Here is a 20,763-nt window from a genome sequence, read left to right as displayed (position 1 = left end):
TAGCTACTGTTTTATTAAATAAAGATGTGTGCATATACAACCTGATGAACAATGTGAACGCATCTTTATTTGTTCAACTTCTCAATTGTTTTTCCATAGTTGCAGAACAAATAATTTCCAGGAAATCATTTCCAAGAGTAGGGAGTAGGGGTTCAATAACGTCAGACATTTATGTTTCACACTGATGCTTAGTTTTTAGTTAATGCGTGCTACAAAGACCTGTGCAAGCCATCCGCTGTGGTGGACTAACCCCACGTGCATTTCCTGTGAACACCCCGCTACCCCGCTATTGCTCAGGTTTTTTTATTCTTCTCTACTTTTGAGATGAAGTGGAAACTTTTGTCACCTACACAGTCTGCTCCCCCTCTCCCCACCGAAACCACCCCCCCCCCCTCCCCTCTGATCATAAAGGACTAAACACTCTGTCCTGAGTTTAGAATCCTTTACAGTTGCTGAGGTGTTAACACTGTTGGTCATCCTCTGCTCATCATCAACCAATCATGCGGTCTGCTCTGATCCTTCTGCTGTGCGTCCTGGGAGCAGCTCTGTGGTCCGGCGCGTTGGCCAACAGTAAGTTATCCCTGCTTCGGAATCGATTCTTAACTACTGTCCATCCTTCTCTTCAGAAAACTGTCTTAATATTGAGTGTTACGTATTTACATTTGAGTCATTTGGCAGATGCTCTTATCCAGAGTGACTTACAGGAGGAATTAGGGTTAAGGATGTATGGAAGAGATATGGGGCTGTACTTATTAAGTGTGCTGATCTAGGATCATTTACCCCCTTGTTTATGCAATCGTATTCATTGTGATCTAAAAAGCAAAACTGCTCCTAGATCAGCACTCCTACTCTGAATTGTTGCATTGTGACCTCAAATGGAACCTTTCATGTTTAATTTCTGACTTCTAGGCAGGTTGGTTGTCTAGCAACAAAACCGGCATGTGCACACAGCTGGGGTTCGCTTAGGTTGTTGACATGTACATTATATTTAATCTCCAACATTTATTAAATCAAGTGAAACAATGTATATTTTTTTTAAATGCATTGGTACACTTATTGGTTAGCTAGCTAGCGAGATGGTTTTTGCCATATTAGCAAAGACGTGACATCAGTCAAGAACAATATATTAAGATGAACTGAAACAAGCCACTTACGAAACCCCACATGGCTGCCAGATGGAATGGCATCAAACGCCTGGTAACCATGTGTTTGATGTACTGTATTAGATGCCATTCCCCTGATTCCGCTCCAGCCATTACCACGAGTCCGTCCTCCCTAATTAAGGTGCCACCAACCTCCTGTGGTCTACAGTGTGTCAGAAAAATGATAGAACGATTACAGATTGTCTCTTTATACAGATGCAAATCTTCCTGAAGAATGCTGTTTCAAGTATTACACAAGAAAAATCCCCAGACAATCCATCAGGGAATATGAAATGACAAGATCTGACTGCTCAAAGAAGGGGGTCATGTAAGTATAGTATTAAACACACACACACACACACACACACACACAGGGATGTTTACTCGGATATTGTCTGCTCTCTTCCAGCTTGTTCACAAAAAAGAACTTCCGCTTCTGTGCCAATCCAGAAGACTCTACGATTGAGAAGATCATGAAGTCCATCGACGAGAGTAAATTCTAGTAACCACTTCCCAGGAAGAAGGCTATAGTCTAAACAGTCAACTCCTGCTCCTACTTCCTTTTCAGCTCTGCGTAAAATAACTTTTTACATGTAGTGACAAAGTGTCAATTGATATGCTAGCAATTTTCATTTTTTTTTAAATTTTACCTTTATTTAACCAGGCAAGTCAGTTAAGAACAAATTCTTATTTTCAATGACAGCCTAGGAACAGTGGGTTAACTGCCTGTTCAGGGGCAGAACGACAGATTTGTACCTTGTCAGCTCGGGGGTTTTGAACTCGCAACCTTCCGGTTACTAGTCCAACACTCTAACCACTAGGCTACCCTGCCGCCCCAACAAATAATCATGGTGATAATTTAGTAAATGTGTAACACGTGTATCAGATATAATGATCATGTTATGAACATGAAATGCATTTTATCACTCAACAAAACGGTTTACTGATAAACCGTTTTGACTCACTTCACAAAAAAAGGCAGAGGAATTTCTTACTTGCATGAATACAGGTGACTGACGTTTTCCTCAGAGTGACCTGGCAATTTCACTTAACTCCTATTTATAGCATATTTATAGCATACCATGAAAATACAAATCAGGTCAGTGGAAAATCGTGGCACTAAGTAATAATAGTAATAATAAAACAAATATGGTTTCTTGTTGTTGACCAATAGGTCATATAAAAATCAATGATCTACCTTGGGGTTATTTGAGTGTCTGGAAAGGGTGGCACAAGAGACCCCAAAAATCAAGGCAACTACATTTAGAAAAACTCAAACCTTGAATCATGTTGTTTTTTTTTTTACACTATTGTCTCTCAATAGGTGACTGGGCTATAAATAGGTAATAGTTAAGTGCAATGGTCAGGTCACTCTGAGTAAGAGGTCAGCTTGACGTCGAAACGTCAGTCCCCATGTACTCATCCTGAACAACAGATTAAAGTGAGCAAATAATAAATGAATCTCTGCCTTTTGTTGTTGTTGAGTTTTCCAAATGTTTTCTGCCTCAAATGAGTCCTTTTGAAAGTTTTTCTTGGTAAGCCTTTTATTTTATTTTATTCATCATTGTCAATCTTCCCTTCTCCCTTTGTTTGCTGTAGCGCAGAAGCCTTCCTAATCTCTTATCTATACTTCATCCCTTGGTTAGAAGCTGTAATATGGCATGTGCTGGCTGTCTTTTGTCTGGAACAATAAAATAATACCACTTTTTACAGGCTTGTTTTTTTTTATATACAGTGTGCTATGTTCAATGTGACGGACACAGGCGGCTAAGTTATGTTAGTTCTCCTTCTCTTGTTTATATCCACCATAGTATGTCATCTGAAGTATCTGCGAAGTCCCGTCGTGTTTAGTTAGGTCATACCACACATATAAAGACAATAGACCCACAATAGGCTTTTTAGCTGGACCCTTCGATCATTAAGTGTGAGGAGCGTGACTCTACCGCAGTGGGTATACGAAGGATGTCATCAGACACTGCAATACACACCGAGGACAAGTATTTACACACACAAACAGGATGTCATCAGACACTGCAATACACACCAAGGATTAGTATGTACACACACACACACACACACACACAGGATGTCATCAGACACTGCAATACACACCAAGGATAAATATGTACACACACACACACACACACACACACAAACAGGATGTCATCAGACACTTTGCAATACACACCAAGGATTAGTATGTACACAGAGAGTGTGAACCGATACTCTGCAGTCCACAAGCAGGACCAGTATGTTCTCTCCTTCCACCATGTGGGTCATTCCGCTGTGATCTCCATATAAAACACACTACCAGACCTACAGTCATTTTTCGGGGCATGTGTATTTTATTTTACTATCTATATTTCTGACAACTCTTATTTCGCTACATTCCTAAAGAAAATAATGTACTTTTTACTCCATACGTTTTCAGTGACCCAAAAGTACTCGTTACATTTTGAATGCTTAGCAGGACAGGAAAATGGTCCAGTCACGCACTTATCAAGAGAACATCCCTGGTCATCCCTACTGCCTCTGATCTGGTGGACTCACTAAACAGAGAACATCCCTGGTCATCCCTACTGCCTCTGATCTGGTGGACTCACTAAACAGAGAACATCCCTGGTCATCCCTACTGCCTCTGATCTGGTGGACTCACTAAACAGAGAACATCCCTGGTCATCCCTACTGCCTCTGATCTGGTGGACTCACTAAACAGAGAACATCCCTGGTCATCCCTACTGCCTCTGATCTGGTGGACTCACTAAACAGAGAACATCCCTGGTCATCCCTACTGCCTCTGATCTGGTGGACTCACTAAACAGAGAACATACCTGGTCATCCCTACTGCCTCTGATCTGGTGGACTCACTAAACAGAGAACATCCCTGGTCATCCCTACTGCCTCTGATCTGGTGGACTCACTAAACAGAGAACATCCCTGGTCATCCCTACTGCCTCTGATCTGGTGGACTCACTAAACAGAGAACATACCTGGTCATCCCTACTGCCTCTGATCTGGTGGACTCACTAAACAGAGAACATCCCTGGTCATCCCTACTGCCTCTGATCTGGTGGACTCACTAAACAGAGAACATCCCTGGTCATCCCTACTGCCTCTGATCTGGTGGACTCACTAAACAGAGAACATACCTGGTCATAGTGTTGTGGTGTCTCTCTTTATGTAGTGTTGTGGTCTCTCTTTATGTAGTGTTGTAGTGTCTCTCTTTATGTAGTGCTGTAGTGTTTCTCTTTATGTAGTGCTGTAGTGTTTCTCTTTATGTAGTGTTGTAGTGTCTCTCTTTATGTAGTGTTGTGGTCTCTTTATGTAGTGTTGTCTTTATGTAGTGTTGTGGTGTCTCTTATGTAGTTTTGTAGTGTCTCTCTTTATGTTGTGTTGTAGTGTCTCTCTTTATGTAGTGTTGTAGTGTCTCTCTTTATGTAGTGTTGTAGTGTCTCTCTTTATGTAGTGTTGTGGTGTCTCTCTTTATGTAGTGTTGTGGTGTCTCTCTTTATGTAGTGTTGTAGTGTCTCTATGTATTGTTGTAGTGTCTCTCTTTATGTAGTGTTGTAGTGTCTCTCTTTATGTAGTGTTGTAGTGTCTCTCTTTATGTAGTGTTGTGGTCTCTTTATGTTGTGTTGTAGTGTCTCTCTTTATGTTGTGTTGTAGTGTCTCTCTTTATGTTGTGTTGTAGTGTTTCTCTTTATGTAGTGTAGTGTTTCTCTTTATGTAGTGTTGTGGTCTCTTTATGTAGTGTTGTGGTCTCTTTATGTAGTGTTGTGGTCTCTTTATGTAGTGTTGTGGTCTCTTTATGTAGTGTTGTGGTCTCTTTATGTAGTGTTGTGGTCTCTTTATGTAGTGTCGTCCCCGCAGGAGGCCTTTTGGTAGGCCGTCTTTGTAAATAATAATTCATTCTTCACTGACTTGTCTAGTTAAATAAAATAAATACACATAAAATAAATAAATAAATTATCCATGCGTCCGGATGGGTCCTCGCATGCGAGCTTGAAAACCAAATAATCTATCTTCATTCCTCCTACTGGCCTATCATAAACATTTTTAATACAACATAATGTTATCAACAGTAGCTAATTTCCAAAATATTCTAGCCTACGAAGGTGTCGTCCTAAAGTTGTGGCGTTCAAAAAAAACAAGAACAAGAAGAACAAGAAGAAGGCGTAAGACATTCTCAATCACAGCTTAATGACAGATAGAACAAACAAGATTATTTTACGAGGCAAGGCTATTATTAACCAGTCGTGAAGACGGTCGTCTGCTTCTATCCAGCACATGATGTAGGCCTGTAACCTAGCTCACTACGGTGAGACAGACTGGTCCATCATGATGTAGTCCTATAACCTAGCTCACTACGGTGAGACAGACTGGTCCATCATGATGTAGCACTATAACCGAGCTCACTACGGTGAGACAGACTGGTCCATCATGATGTAGTCCTATAACCTAGCTCACTACGGTGAGACAGACTGTTCCTCATCATGATGTAGCCCTATAACCTAGCTCACTACGGTGAGACAGACTGGTCCATCATGATGTAGCCCTATAACCTAGCTCACTACGGTGAGACAGACTGGTCTATCATGATGTAGTCCTATAACCAAGCTCACTACGGTGAGACAGACTGGTCCATCATGATGTAGTCCTATAACCGAGCTCACTACGGTGAGACAGACTGGTCCATCATGATGTAGCACTATAACCTAGCTCACTACGGTGAGACAGACTGGTCCATCATGATGTAGTCCTATAACCTAGCTCACTACGGTGAGACAGACTGTTCCTCATCAGACAGTCATACGTGTGCCACACAGACACCGACACACACATACCTGTTCTGCTCCTCTACCAGAAATTATTAGAAAATATTTGCCATTGCTATCCCTTGCCAGGCTTTAAAAAAGATATTTGGTCATGATGCGTCCAGCTGCATTTGATTTGCGCTACAGCCCAACTGTCATTTTAGATGAGTTTGTGGGGATGATCAATAAGGGCGATAGAATCATATGTTACAATGTGTGTTGGGTACATAATCACAATAGGACAAAGGCTGACATTGACCAACCCTACTAAGGTGTTGTTCCCATGTGGTCTGTCTCAGCAGGTATCTAAGTTATTGTGGTTCCTGTGTCCAGTGTGGTCTGTCTGTCTCTCAGCAGGTATCTACTGTTATTGTTTTTATTTATTTAACCTTTATTTAACTAGGCAAGTCAGTTAAGAACAAATTCTTATTATCAATGACGGCCTGGGAACAGTGGGTTAACTGCCTGTTCAGGGGCAGAACGACAGATTTGTACCTTGTCAGCTAGGGGGTTTTGAACTTGCAACCTTCCGGTTACTAGTCCAACGCTCTAACCACTAGGCTACCCTGCCTAGTGGTTCCCGTGTCCAGTGTGGTCTGTCTGACTCTCAGCAGGTATCTAAGGTGTTGTTCCATGTCCAGTGTGATCTCTCTGACTCTCAGCAGGTATCTAAGGGGTTGTGGTTCCCATTCACAGATCAGCGCAAACTGGCCCTAACTAGAATAGAAAGAGGAGTTGGAGGCCCCGGTGCACAACTGAGCAAGAGGAAATGTACATTAGATTGTCTAATTTGAGAAAACGACACACTCTGATGTACTTGTCCTCTTGCTCAGTTGTGCACCGGGGCCTCCCACTTCTTTTTCTATTCTGGTTAGAGCCAGTTTGCGCTGTTCTTTGAAGGGAGTAGTACACAGCGTTGTACGAGATCTTCAGGTACATGGCAATTTCTCTCGTGGAATAGCCTTAGTTTCTCAGAACAAGAATAGACTGACGAGTTTCATAAGAAAGGTCTTTGTTTGTGGCTATTTTGAGCCTGTAATTGAACCCACAAATACTGATGCTCCAGATACTCAACTAGTCTAAAGAAGAACAGTTTTATTGCTTCTTTAATCAGAACAACAGTTTTTAGCTGTGCTAACATAATTGCAGAAGGGTTTTCTAATGATCAATTAACCTTTTAAAATGGTCAACTTGGATTAGCTAACACAACGTGCCATTGGAACACAGGAGTGATGGTTGCTGATAATGGGCCTCTGTACTCCTATGTAGATATTCCATTAAAAATCAGCCGTTTACAGCTACAATAGTCATTTACAACATTAGCAATGTCTACACTGTATTTCTGATCAATTTGATGTTATTTTAATGGACAAAAAATATGCTATTCATTCAAAAACAAGGACATTTCTAAGTGACCCAAAACTACTGACCAGTAGTGTATATACACACATGTACAAGAAAGTAAATTCAATTAAATATTATTAATTATCATTTGAAAATCAACTATTTGTTTTTAAATGTGAAGGAGGAGACCTGTGTATTATTGGAATGGTTAATAACTGTCATCATTCCAATAATCCACTCAATCAATCATGTTTCCAGTTTAAATCTCAGGTTTTCTTTTCAAATCTTTATAAATCTCTGTCTTTGCTTTGCCATCACTGTGAGAAGTCCTTCAAGAAGAGATATACGTTCAAGATGCATCTCACACACATCCGGAGTGTTGACAACAGCAGGTCAGTACAGGATGCAGTGCCGTTTTCATCATACATAGCATCTTAGCAGAACATAAACATCAGTCTTGTGAGGCCAAGGGGGTGTGTCACGCCCTGATCTGTTTCACCTGTCCTTGTGCTTGTCTCCACCCCCATCCAGGTGTCGCCCATATTCGCCATTATCCCCGGTGTATTTATACCTATGTTCTTTGTTTGTTTGTTTCCAGTTCGTCTTGTCTTTCAAGTCAACCAGTGTTTTTGATCTCAACCTCTGCTTTTCCCAGTCTCTCTTTTTATCGCCTTCCTGGTTTTGACCCTTGCCTGTCCTGACTCTGAGCCTGCCTGCCTGTCCTGACTCTGAGCCCGCCTGCCTGTCCTGACTCTGAGCCCGCCTGCCTGTCCTGACTCTGAGCCCGCCAGCCTGTCCTGACTCTGAGCCCGCCAGCCTGTCCTGACTCTGAGCCCGCCTGCCTGTCCTGACTCTGAGCCCGCCTGCCTGTCCTGACATTGAGCCCGCCTGCCTGTCCTGACTCTGAGCCTGCCTGACCACTCTGCCTGCCTACCCGACCCTGTGTCTGCCTGCCGTCCTGTACCTTTGCCCCACAACTCTGGATTATCGACCCCTACCTGCCTTGACCTGTCGTTTGTTTGCCCCTGTTGTTGTAATAAACGCTGTTACTTCAACACAGTCTGCACTTGGGTCTTACCTGAAATGTGATAGGTGGTGTTCAGTACACACTGTAGAAAAATCAATTTGCACCGTGAAAGAAAAAAACTCTAGTACCTCGAATTCACCCTGTTTCAAAACCTTTTATGCCTACCGTACACGACCCAGCCAACATTTTTAGATTCAAGACCTGTATTCTAATACATGTTTTTGTTCCAGGTTCAAGTGTGAGTTCTGTGACAACAAGAAGCTCCTGCTCAACCACCAGCTGTACCACACCAACTACGGGCCCTTTAAACGTGACTGCTGTAAATACTTCACCTCTAAAGAGGACTTCCTGGTCTCTCACCTGGCCATCAAACACACAGGTGAGCCACCTATGATTTGGTGACAGTAGGGATAGTAGGTAGCCTAGAGGTTAGCGAGACGGCGCAAGCAGTCAAAAGGTTACTGGTTTTAACCGCGGGCCTGGCGTACAAAGTGGGAACTGAACTGGCAACGAAATAGCTGCTGGTCTCTGATATCCTGTCATTGTGCCCTTGATTACGGCACTCAACCCCTTAATTGCTCTCGATCCAAGGGTGTTGCACTGAGACTGACCCTGTGCCTCTCAGTGGCTAATGTGTGTTTTTGTGTTTGAATATTTCTTCCTCCCAGGAGAAATACCGTTCTCCTGTGTGATGTGCCACTTCACGACGAAACACTGTAAGAACCTGCGGGTCTAGTGTCACCACCCGGAGGCGTTTGAGGAGTGGCGCGCTACGCACCCTGAGATGCCCATCAGACAGAGGAGGTGACCCTTCTTTACCCAGCAGCAGATAGAGGAACTCAAACAGCAACACAACAACACATCGGGCCTACATCGAACGTCTGGAGAGCCTGGTCCCAGACCAGTTAGGGTTGATTAGAGGCATAGCCTGGTCCCAGACCTGTTAGGGTTGATTAGAGGCATAGCCTGGTCCCAGACCTGTTAGGGTTGTTTAGAGGCATAGCCTGGTCCCAGACCTGTTAGGGTTGATTAGAGGCATAGCCTGGTCCCAGACCTGTTAGGGTTGATTAGAGGCATAGCCTGGTCCCAGACCTGTTAGGGTTGTTTAGAGGCATAGCCTGGTCCCAGACCTGTTAGGGTTGATTAGAGGCATAGCCTGGTCCCAGACCTGTTAGGGTTGATTAGAGGCATAGCCTGGTCCCAGACCTGTTAGGGTTGATTAGAGGCATAGCCTGGTCCCAGACCTGTTAGGGTTGATTAGAGGCATAGCCTGGTCCCAGACCTGTTAGGGTTGATTAGAGGCATAGCCTGGTCCCACATCTGTTAGGGTTGATTAGATGCATAGCCTGGTCCCAGACCTGTTAGGGTTGATTAGAGGCATAGCCTGGTCCCAGACCTGTTAGGGTTGATTAGAGGCATAGCCTGTTCCCAGACCTGTTAGGGTTGATTAGAGGCATAGCCTGGTCCCAGACCTGTTAGGGTTGATTAGAGGCATAGCCTGGTCCCAGACCTGTTAGGGTTGATTAGAGGCATAGCCTGGTCCCAGACCTGTTAGGGTTGATTAGAGGCATAGCCTGGTCCCAGACCTGTTAGGGTTGATTAGAGGCATAGCCTGGTCCCAGACCTGTTAGGGTTGACTGGCCAACTCCTATGATCTGTGGCTTGACAGATTTGTGGCATGACAATGACCATAGCAGTTGGAAAGACATCCCAAACTGATCTGGAAACAGGCTTGAAGAGCTATACAGCTTTAAAGCTGCAGGCCTGTGACTCTGTTTTTTCCCTGTGTTAGCTTGTCACGTTCTGACCTTAGTTCCTTTTTTTACGTCTCTATTTTTGGTTTTGTCAGGGCGTGAGTTGGGGTGGGCATTCTAGTTTTTGTTCTATGTTTTGTATTCCTGTGTTTGGCCTGGTATGGTTCCCAATCAGAGACAGCTGTCAATCGTTGTTTCGGATTGAGAACCATACTAAGGTAGCCTGTTCCCACCTGGTGTTTTGTGGGTAGTTATTTTCTGTTTAGTGTGTTTTGCACCTGACGGAGCTGTTTCGGTTGTTCTTTTGTTGCTTGTTTGATAGTGTTCAGTTTTACCATTAAAATGATGAACACTTACTGCACCTTGGTCCTCACCTTCTTCCACCAACGGCCATTACAGGATCCTGATACACTACAAGCCACGCAGACAATGCAGAACGCCTCAGTCTCCCAAGCACCACCACCATCTACGAACAGGGTCAGTGATTCCTGCCATACAAAGGACAGACAACTATTACATGTATGAAAAAAATACATGCCTTTTTATGGCTCAAATGAAATGTGTTGTCTCAACAGAAATTCGTCCGTTGATCTCCACCAAACCCAATAAGAACATTTGCATATAATGTATATTATGTGTAAGGCATGATTGAAGCACGACTGAGCCTCTCTCTCTCTCTACATCTCCAGACCTGTCAGCCCAGAATGCTCTGGATCTGCTGTTGGGAAACTCACACAACAAAAAGTTGTGACCTTTTCACGTGTCCGAGACTGGCGAGACCCTGGGGCAGGAGGTACATGTATTATCATGATACATTTAAGCAGTGAGGCCCGAGGGGGTGCTGTATGTGGACAATTTACCACAGCTAAGGGCTGTTCTTAGGCACGTCGCAAAGCTGAGTTGGCAATATAACAGGGCGGGAGGAGGCTAGGAGAGGACGGGAGGAGGCTAGGAGAGGACGGGAGGAGGCTAGGAGAGGACGGGAGGAGGCTAGGAGAGGACGGGACGAGGCTAGGAGAGGACGGGAGGAGGCTAGGAGAGGAGGGGAGGATGCTAGGAGAGGGCGGGAGGAGGCTAGGAGAGGGCGGGAGGAGGCTAGGAGAGGACGGGAGGAGGCTAGGAGAGGACGGGAGGAGGCTAGGAGAGGGCGGGAGGAGGCTAGGAGAGGACGGGAGGAGGCTAGGAGAGGGCGGGAGGAGGCTAGGAGAGGACGGGAGGAGGCTAAGAGAGGGCGGGAGGAGGCTAGGAGAGGGCGGGAGGAGGCTAGGAGAGGACGGGAGGAGGCTAGGAGAGGACGGGAGGAGGACGGGAGGAGGCTAGGAGAGGACGGGAGGAGGACGGAAGGAGGCTAGGAGATGACGGGAGGAGGCTAGGAGAGGGCGGGAGGAGGCTAGGAGAGGGCGGGAGGAGGCTAGGAGAGGGCGGGAGGAGGCTAGGAGAGGACGGGACGAGGCTAGGAGAGGGCGGGAGGAGGCTAGGAGAGGGCGGGAGGAGGCTAGGAGAGGGCGGGGAGGAGGCTAGGAGAGGGCGGGAGGAGGCTAGGAGAGGGGCGGGAGGAGGCTAGGAGAGGACGGGAGGAGGCTAGGAGAGGACGGGAGGAGGCTAGGAGAGGACGGGAGGAGGCTAGGAGAGGGCGGGAGGAGGCTAGGAGAGAGCGGGAGGAGGCTAGGAGAGGGCGGGAGGAGGCTAGGAGAGGGCGGGAGGAGGCTAGGAGAGGGCGGGAGGAGGACGGGAGGAGGCTAGGAGAGGGCGGGAGGAGGACGGGAGGAGGCTAGGAGAGGGCGGGGAGGAGGACGGGAGGAGGCTAGGAGAGGGCGGGAGGAGGCTAGGAGAGGGCGGGAGGAGGCTAGGAGAGGGCGGGAGGAGGCTAGGAGAGGACGGGAGGAGGCTAGGAGAGGACGGGAGGAGGCTAGGAGAGGACGGGAGGAGGCTAGGAGAGGACGGGAGGAGGCTAGGAGAGGACGGGAGGAGGCTAGGAGAGGGCGGGAGGAGGCTAGGAGAGGGCGGGAGGAGGCTAGGAGAGGGCGGGAGGAGGCTAGGAGAGGGCGGGAGGAGGCTAGGAGAGGACGGGAGGAGGCTAGGAGAGGACGGGAGGAGGCGGGAGGAGGCTAGGAGAGGGCAGGAGGAGGCTAGGAGAGGGCAGAAGAAGGCTAGGAGATGACGGATGAAGGAAGACTGGTGGAAATTCAACACCAGGGACACCTGAAGTCAATATTAAATGAATTACACTTTATTTTCAGTTAACTGGAAAAGTTCAATCCAAGCTGGATGAAAATTCTGCAATGACATGGATGAATGACTCTGGATGAAAACTCTACAAAGGGCTTTCCCTTTCAGTCCTTATATACTGCTACACAAACAAGTCACATAAGCATGATTTACATGATTCATTATTCATTCTTAACATTGGTTACTGCATGTGACTGACTGATACCTCACGAGGCTTCTTCTGTCAAAGCTAGGACCTTGAAACTGAGATACTCCTTTAGGTTCCCAGAGTAATGTTCTGGGCACACTGCCAAATTACTTGTCCGTGATATTAGCATTATTCTAAACATACGATCTAATACACACAGAGAAGATCTACATCAAAAGACTTTTGACAGTTACCACGTAGGCAGCGTTGACCTAGTAGTGACCCACAATTGCTTCCAAAGCATGTCGTCACATGGTTGTCCCATTCCATTCTCAGAGCCACATGGTCATACATGCCTTCCTGAGACCTCACAAGAACAGGAAGCGTCAGCTTTGCCTCCAAGAACAAGAAGTACCTGAGGAGGCACATGATGACACTTAAGTCACATAATAAGTTGCATGGACTCACTCTGTGTGTGATAATAGTGTTTAAGATGATTTTTGAATGACAACCTCATCTCTGTACACCACATATTCAATTAGCTCTAAGGTCCCTCAATCGAGCAGTTCATTTCAAACACAGATTCAACCACAAAGACCAGGGAGGTTTTCCAGTGGCTCGCAAAGAATGTCACCTATTGGTAAAATAGCAGACATTGAATATCCCTTTGAGCCTGGTGAAGTTATTAATTACACTTTGGATAGTTTATCAATGCACCCAGTCACTACAAAGATACAGGCGTCCTTCTTAACTCAGTTGCGGGAGAGGAAGGAAATCGATCAGCGATTTCACCATGAGGCCAATGATGACTTTAAAATAGTTACTGAGTTTAATGGCTGTGACAGGAGAAAACTGAGGATGGATCAACAACACTGCAGCACTCCACCAATCAATCATTTATGGTGGAGTGGCCAGACGGAAGCCACTCCTCATTAAAAGGCACATGACAGCCTGCTTGGAGTTTGCCAAAAGGCACCTAAAGGATTCTCAGACCATGAGAAACAAGATTCTCTGGTCTGATGAAACCAAGAATGAACTCTTTGGCCTGAATGCCAAGCGTCACGTCTGGAGGAAACCTGGCTCCATCCACACGGTGAAGCATGGTGGTGACAGCATCATGCTGTGGGGATGTTTTTTAGCGGCAGGAACTGGGAAACTAGTCAGTATCCTATAAGATATGGCTATCTATTACTCTGGGCCACCCCTCATAGCCTGGTTCCTCTAAGTTTCTTCCTAGGTTTTGGACTTTCTAGGGAGTTTTTCCTAGCCACAGTGCTTCTACACCTGCATTGCTTGCTGTTTGGGGTTTTAGGCTGGGTTTCTGTACAGCACTTTCAGATATCAGTTGATCTAAGAAGAGCTGTATAAATAAATTTGATTTGATTTGATTTTGGCCTGTCTGCCCCCACCATGTTCAGGTCTATGACTCTGGGCCTACCTGCCTCCACCCTGATATGACTCTGGGCCTACCTGCCTGCACCATGTTCAGGTCTATGACTCTGGGCCTACCTCCCTCCACCATGTTCAGGTCTATGACTCTGGGCCTACCTCCCTCCACCATGTTCAGGTCTATGACTCTGGGCCTACCTGCCTCCACCCTGATATGACTCTGGGCCTACCTGCCTGCACCATGTTCAGGTCTATGACTCTGGGCCTACCTCCCTCCACCATGTTCAGGTCTATGACTCTGGGCCTACCTGCCTGCACCATGTTCAGGTCTATGACTCTGGGCCTACCTCCCTCCAGCATGTTCAGGTCTATGACTCTGGGCCTACCTGCCTCCACCCTGATATGACTCTGGGCCTACCTGCCTGCACCATGTTCAGGTCTATGACTCTGGGCCTACCTCCCTCCACCATGTTCAGGTCTATGACTCTGGGCCTACCTGCCTCCACCATGTTCAGGTCTATGACTCTGGGCCTACCTGCCTCCACCATGTTCAGGTCTATGACTCTGGGCCTACCTGCCTCCACCATGTTCAGGTCTATGACTCTGGGCCTACCTGCCTCCTGCATGTTCAGGTCTATGACTCTGGGCCTACCTCCCTGCACCATGTTCAGGTCTATGACTCTGGGCCTACCTCCCTCCACCATGTTCAGGTCTATGACTCTGGGCCTACCTGCCTCCACCCTGATATGACTCTGGGCCTACCTGCCTGCACCATGTTCAGGTCTATGACTCTGGGCCTACCTCCCTCCACCATGTTCAGGTCTATGACTCTGGGCCTACCTGCCTGCACCATGTTCAGGTCTATGACTCTGGGCCTACCTCCCTCCAGCATGTTCAGGTCTATGACTCTGGGCCTACCTCCCTCCAGCATGTTCAGGTCTATGACTCTGGGCCTACCTGCCTCCACCATGTTCAGGTCTATGACTCTGGGCCTACCTGCCTCCACCATGTTCAGGTCTATGACTCTGGGCCTACCTGCCTCCTGCATGTTCAGGTCTATGACTCTGGGCCTACCTCCCTGCACCATGTTCAGGTCTATGACTCTGGGCCTACCTGCCTCCACCATGTTCAGGTCTATGACTCTGGGCCTACCTGCCTGCAGCATGTTCAGGTCTATGACTCTGGGCCTACCTCCCTGCACCATGTTCAGGTCTATGACTCTGGGCCTACCTGCCTCCACCATGTTCAGGTCTATGACTCTGGGCCTACCTCCCTCCACCATGTTCAGGTCTATGACTCTGGGCCTACCTGCCTGCAGCATGTTCAGGTCTATGACTCTGGGCCTACCTGCCTCCACCATGTTCAGGTCTATGACTCTGGACCTACCTGCCTCCACCATGTTCAGGTCTATGACTCTGGGCCTACCTGCCTGCACCACGTTCAGGTCTATGACTCTGGGCCTACCTGCCTCCACCATGTTCAGGTCTATGACTCTGGGCCTACCTGCCTGCAGCATGTTCAGGTCTATGACTCTGGGCCTACCTGCCTCCACCATGTTCAGGTCTATGACTCTGGACCTACCTGCCTCCACCATGTTCAGGTCTATGACTCTGGACCTACCTGCCTCCACCATGTTCAGGTCTATGACTCTGGGCCTACCTCCCTGCACCATGTTCAGGTCTATGACTCTGGACCTACCTGCCTCCACCATGTTCAGGTCTATGACTCTGGGCCTACCTCCCTCCACCATGTTCAGGTCTATGACTCTGGGCCTACCTGCCTCCACCATGTTCAGGTCTATGACTCTGGGCCTACCTGCCTCCACCATGTTCAGGTCTATGACTCTGGGCCTACCTGCCTCCAGCATGTTCAGGTCTATGACTCTGGGCCTACCTGCCTCCACCATGTTCAGGTCTATGACTCTGGGCCTACCTGCCTCCACCATGTTCAGGTCTATGACTCTGGGCCTACCTCCCTCCAGCATGTTCAGGTCTATGACTCTGGGCCTACCTCCCTCCTGCATGATCAGGTCAATGACTCTGGGCCTACCTGCCTCCACCATGTTCAGGTCTATGACTCTGGGCCTACCTCCCTCCTGCATGATCAGGTCAATATTCTATAGTATTCTATTCTGTTCCTATCCTTTTTCTTACATCAAGAGGTTCCACAAGAGGATAGTTTCACTTCAGGGAGAAAGAGCTGTTGACAACCAAACACAGTTTATTTGCAAGGCAACATTTTTATTTTATTCATTGGCAGCTGTGTACGTTAACAAAATTTCCCCAACCAAGTGACATAATCACCTATATAACATAACTGGAAGATTTATTCCTAGATTCAATCCAGACTTTGGAAGATCTGTGCTGTAGCACAATTTAAAGGCAATGCTCCCGCTGTTTGCAGAGACAGCGGTCACCGTAAATGCTGCATCTGTTGGCTCAATCAGAAATTACTTTAACATTTCAATCCCACTGTACTTTCACGATACAGACGAAATCTAGCCATTAAGAATCTTTTGGGATCTCTGTAGATCTAGTGGATCTCTCGGGGGATATCTTACGCGGCCTGGGCCAGACCGACATAGTTGTTCTGCCTGTCAAAGATGGCGTAGTATTGCCTGATGAAGACATCTCCAAGGATCCAGAGCTGCTGAGTTCCACCGTTACCAAAACCAGTCATGCAGCCATTGGAGTTCTACAGAGAGAGAGAGAAATAGAGAGAGAGAGAGAGAGAGAGAAAGACAGTTATATGTGGCCCTTTGCTCCTAGGATCTAGAAGAAAGGTCAAGTCTCAGATGTACAGGTGCTCTGAAGAAGGAGCTTGCATCAGCATTAAAGATCAGATAGGTCAGATAAGTTGTATGTAACAACATGTGTTTCAGTAGACTACCTGGGAGGTGTAGGCGGAGGCAGAGATGGTGAAGGCGTTTCCGTTGAGGGTGAAGGTCACATCGGGCATGTTGGGGATGTTGTTGCAGTTCACGGAGGCCTAGGAGAGGAACAATAACATCATGGTATAGATTATTCTGTGGTTAGTCAGAGGGGGAAAAACAACAACAAGAGAAAATGTTTATACCCTTTTCACACTACAATGCCGTCCCAACCACAATATGTTGTTTCAGACGTTTGCTCTTCCCACTTATTCTTTTTAGCACGGTTGTTCCAACAACTAACACGGCCGGGCAGCTTGGTTTGGCTCGGCTTGGTTCTGCTCAGTAGTGTGAAAAGCCTTATAGTTGGACATCTCTGTACCAGTCAGTGTGTGTGTGAGTGTGTGTAAGTGTGAGTGTGTGAGTGTGTGAGTGTGTGAGTGAGTGTGTGAGTGAGTGTGTGAGTGAGTGAGTGAGTGAGTGAGTGAGTGAGTGAGTGAGTGAGTGAGTGAGTGAGTGAGTGAGTGAGTGACTCACGTCTCCATACTGGTCAGTGGTGGCTCCGACCCAGCTGTTCATGTTGTTGATGTCAGTGGTTGGCCCAACGATCAGGGAGGTGCCGGTATCTATGATAGCCTGACACCCACCACTGCAAGCCACTGTGTTGCCGTTGATGGTAACACTGGAAAGACAAATACTAGTTGAGTTTACCTGTTCTTCCTCTCTTTGGTTGTATGCATATTTATTGCTGTTGGGTTTTCGTTGTTAGCAAATAAACTTCAACTTGCTAAGTGCACAGCAAGACTAAGTCATAGGCTCCAGACTTGAAGTAGTTATGTTCATTTGATGTACTGCTCCAATGAATTGTGCGTGAAAGGATGATACATTGAATATTGGTATGGATATGGACCAGGATATAGGCTATGTGTGGACTAATGTCCCTACCTGTCCATGTTGATCTGCCAGTAGGTCTCAGAAGACAGGGGGATCCAGGCGATCTGTCCGGTGTAGTAGTTCGGCTCAATGTTTCCGAAAGACACCACACTACCCTCTGCTGAGTTTCTATTGGAGGAGGAGAAAGGTCAACAAGGTTGTTCTTACACTCTTATATATTAATATCACAACTAAGAGAAAAGGCCACCTCCCATCCAGGTATATTTGTACAGTGCAGTTACTATGTTACCCGCTCAGGTAGACAGAGAAGAGGTTCTGGGAAACGAGGCCCTGACTCATCATGTTGTCAAAGACTGGTGTGGCCCCAGAGGCCGCCAGGTTGGGGAAAGCCAGGCCCAGGATACCGTCGGCAACCATGTTGGCCATGAAGGGAGCCTCGGTCTGACTGGCACCAAAGATCTGCTGAGTCACAGAGATACCGCCCACCTGGAAAAACAGAACAGCAGGCATCAGTCACTGGGCACCATAGAAATAGAACTACTTGAACAGGTTTTCCCATTCAATTGATTAGTGATGTGTGGACCGGCGTCATATTGAGTCTACCTAAAATAGTAATTATAAATCTTTGCTGACTCTACTGGAGTCAGTTACTAATATACTTGTGTATTTATTTTAGCATGTGATGTTATAAAATGGGACTGCGAGGGGACGGCGGGTGCTGAGAGGAAGATTATTTGGGGGTTGTATTGTATGTAATGTACAGTATGTAATTGTATGTATTATAATAATGTGTAGCGAGCTACATTTCCATACCGAAACAGTGTCGTATGCCAGCTGCCCAGTCATGCTGCCAGTTCCGTACTGAATAGAAACAGGCTTGTTGGCCCACGTGAAGGTGCTGGACTGAGAAGGGTTGAACTCGGCATGGTTCTCTATTCAAAACATGAACGTGTTCATTAAGTACATACCGTGCCATTGCAAAATGTAACATTCATTTATTCATTGGTTCATATTTATTCATATTCATGGGGCGGCAGGGTAGCCTAGTGGTTAGAGCGTTGGACTAGTAACCGAAAGGTTGCAAGTTTGAATCCCCGAGCTGACAAGGTACAAATCTGTCATTCTGCCCCTGAACAGGCAGTTAACCCACTGTTCCTAGGCCGTCATTGAAAATAAGAATTTGTTCTTAACTGACCTGCCTAGTAAAATTAAATTGGTATTGAGCTACTCTCTACAATCCACGCTCTAAATGGGACAATATAAAAATACATTCATCCTATTCTATGTTTTTATTGTGTTGAGAGTATCCCGTTATGCTGTAAACCTTAAGGTGCTCACCTCATCCTCTCATCTCAACCCACAACAAAGTCTCTCATTCTCTGGCTAGGTACTCAATATGAAACTGTTTTTTTTTTTGCAACTCTGTCACAAGAGACTACTCAGAAACTATTGGAAATATAGCTATTCTCCAATTCCACCAGTATCCTTCATACCCCTACGGTATACTCACGGCAGGCCTGGCTGGAGCAGTAGACAGAGGGAACCCACAGGTTGGAGGAGCCCGTGTCAAAGATGACGTTGAAGGACTGGGGAGGGGTTCCGATGGAAATCACGCCGTAGTAGGACAACTACAAAGGAGACGGGGAAACAGACATGTACTGGATGTCAGGGTCACACAAGGGAACATTTCACAGTACTATGAGGAAACAGGCATTTGTCTAACTATGTAGCTCATTACATGTCAAGAAGCATGGCTATATGATCTAAGCTCATAATTCATTTGATCATGCCAGTGTACATTTAATTTAAGCAAGACATGAACACAAACAGTAGAGCCAATGGGTTCAACCTATGCAGTCACAATATCCAATATGTAATGACATTTTTTAAACAATAATCATATAGCCAATAGACTAGCCTGGTCCCAGGTCTGTTTGCGTTGTCTACAGTGCATTAGGAAAGTATTCAGACCCCTTGAATTTTTCCACATTTTGTTAAGTTAGTCTTATTCTAAAATGGATCAAATTGTTTTTTTGTCCCTCGTCAATCTACACACAATACCCCATAATGATAAAAAATATATAATCCATTTAAGAACAAGGCTGTAACGTCCCAAAATGTAGAAAAAGTCAAGGGGTCTGAATACTTTCCGAATGCACTGTAGACAACACCCATGTTCATTGGCAATATAGAAAAAACAGATCTGGGATCAGTCACCAGGCTAATGCAGTATATCACCATACTGCTTCTGTCTGTGCCTTACATCAGCATCGTTGGTCATAGCCTCATCACCGGTCTGGTAGAACTTGGCCATAGGGTTGTAGGGGAACTTCAGCCTGGTCTCCTCCCATATACCTTTCTCCATCAGGGTCTCTCTGGCAGTCTTCCCCTTGATCAGAGAGATCCTGAAAACACACCGTTGCAATCACCATTATTCGCCAATTACATGTACCAGGAATTTGACTTGGTGAAATGGTGCTGACAACAATAAGCAGAATATGAAGGAGAAAAAAAAGACAAAAAAACGAAGAAAAGAACATGACTGACTTGGTATTACACTCGGAGAGGGCCACTAGGGCACACAGGAGGACAGACCACTTCATCATGGTTGCTTCTGGTTCTTCTTGGACACAGGGAGTGAAGTTAGAGTTGGAGAACCCAGGCCTTATATACAGTCAGCCTGGACACCAGGACCCAATCCACATCCAATCGACCATGTCATGCCCTCCTTCGGCATACAATGGCAAGCAATCTGTGTGTCCCAAAATGGCATGCTATCCCCAATGTAGTGCACTACTTTTGAATAAGGCCCATATGCCTCCTGTCAAAAGTAGTGCACTACATAGGGGATAAAGTGCCATTTGAAACACAGACGATAACACAACTTCAGATAAGAAAAGTGCGATGTGGTTAGAAATACAAAATGCCTATGAAGCAAAAGTAGATATACTTTGGAACAGTGTTAATTGAACAGTCTGTCATTATCTAATCTTTGGAAACAAAATCTACCTGAATGCTAGTCTTTGCCACTGCGGCGTCAGTTCAGGTAAACCTAGGGTATGGCAAAGTGGGGTAAGGACACATTATTGGGAAGTTGAAGCTCATGTACTGCATTTCTACACAATTTAAAAACTCTAAAATGCTATTTGGAGAGCAGCAAAAAACAACAGCAAA

The 20,763-nt window shown here is 46.2% G+C and overlaps 2 protein-coding genes across 2 annotated transcripts; one reads left to right on the top strand and one right to left on the bottom strand.

Moving 5' to 3' along the window:
* Positions 1–424: 424 nt before the first annotated feature.
* On the top strand, positions 425–2,852 carry LOC135516438 (C-C motif chemokine 14-like). Its single transcript, XM_064940762.1, has 3 exons — positions 425–570; positions 1,359–1,470; positions 1,552–2,852. Exons 1-3 carry the CDS (start codon positions 501–503, stop codon positions 1,643–1,645), a joined length of 276 nt encoding a protein of 91 aa, XP_064796834.1. The 5' UTR covers positions 425–500; the 3' UTR covers positions 1,646–2,852.
* Positions 2,853–16,382: 13,530 nt separating this feature from the next.
* LOC135516435 (pepsin A-like) lies at positions 16,383–20,195 on the bottom strand. Its single transcript, XM_064940759.1, has 9 exons — positions 20,137–20,195; positions 19,853–19,994; positions 19,100–19,217; positions 18,403–18,521; positions 17,879–18,075; positions 17,641–17,757; positions 17,233–17,377; positions 16,716–16,814; positions 16,383–16,520 (listed from the first exon to the last, which is right to left on the bottom strand). The coding sequence occupies exons 1-9, from the start codon at positions 20,193–20,195 to the stop codon at positions 16,383–16,385; spliced, it is 1,134 nt and encodes a 377-aa protein (XP_064796831.1).
* Between the last annotated feature and the right edge of the window lie 568 nt (positions 20,196–20,763).

Source organism: Oncorhynchus masou, chromosome 27 (assembly GCF_036934945.1).
Source record: "Oncorhynchus masou masou isolate Uvic2021 chromosome 27, UVic_Omas_1.1, whole genome shotgun sequence".
Lineage (NCBI taxonomy): Eukaryota > Metazoa > Chordata > Actinopteri > Salmoniformes > Salmonidae > Oncorhynchus > Oncorhynchus masou.
This window is presented reverse-complemented; position numbering and strand designations above follow the sequence as displayed.

Bases quoted from the DNA above. Each gene is read 5' to 3' on its own strand.
- LOC135516438 (XM_064940762.1), top strand. From the start codon at position 501: ATGCGGTCTGCTCTGATCCTTCTGCTGTGCGTCCTGGGAGCAGCTCTG. The intron at 571-1,358 runs GTAAGTTATCCC...CTCTTTATACAG, and splicing joins GTCCGGCGCGTTGGCCAACA to ATGCAAATCTTCCTGAAGAA. The intron at 1,471-1,551 runs GTAAGTATAGTA...GCTCTCTTCCAG, and splicing joins TGCTCAAAGAAGGGGGTCAT to CTTGTTCACAAAAAAGAACT.
- LOC135516435 (XM_064940759.1), bottom strand. From the start codon at position 20,195: ATGATGAAGTGGTCTGTCCTCCTGTGTGCCCTAGTGGCCCTCTCCGAG. The intron at 19,995-20,136 runs GTCAGTCATGTT...GTGTGTTTTCAG, and splicing joins CTCTCCGAGTGTAATACCAA to GATCTCTCTGATCAAGGGGA. The intron at 16,815-17,232 runs GTGAGTCACTCA...TTCCTCTCCTAG, and splicing joins CCACTGACCAGTATGGAGAC to GCCTCCGTGAACTGCAACAA.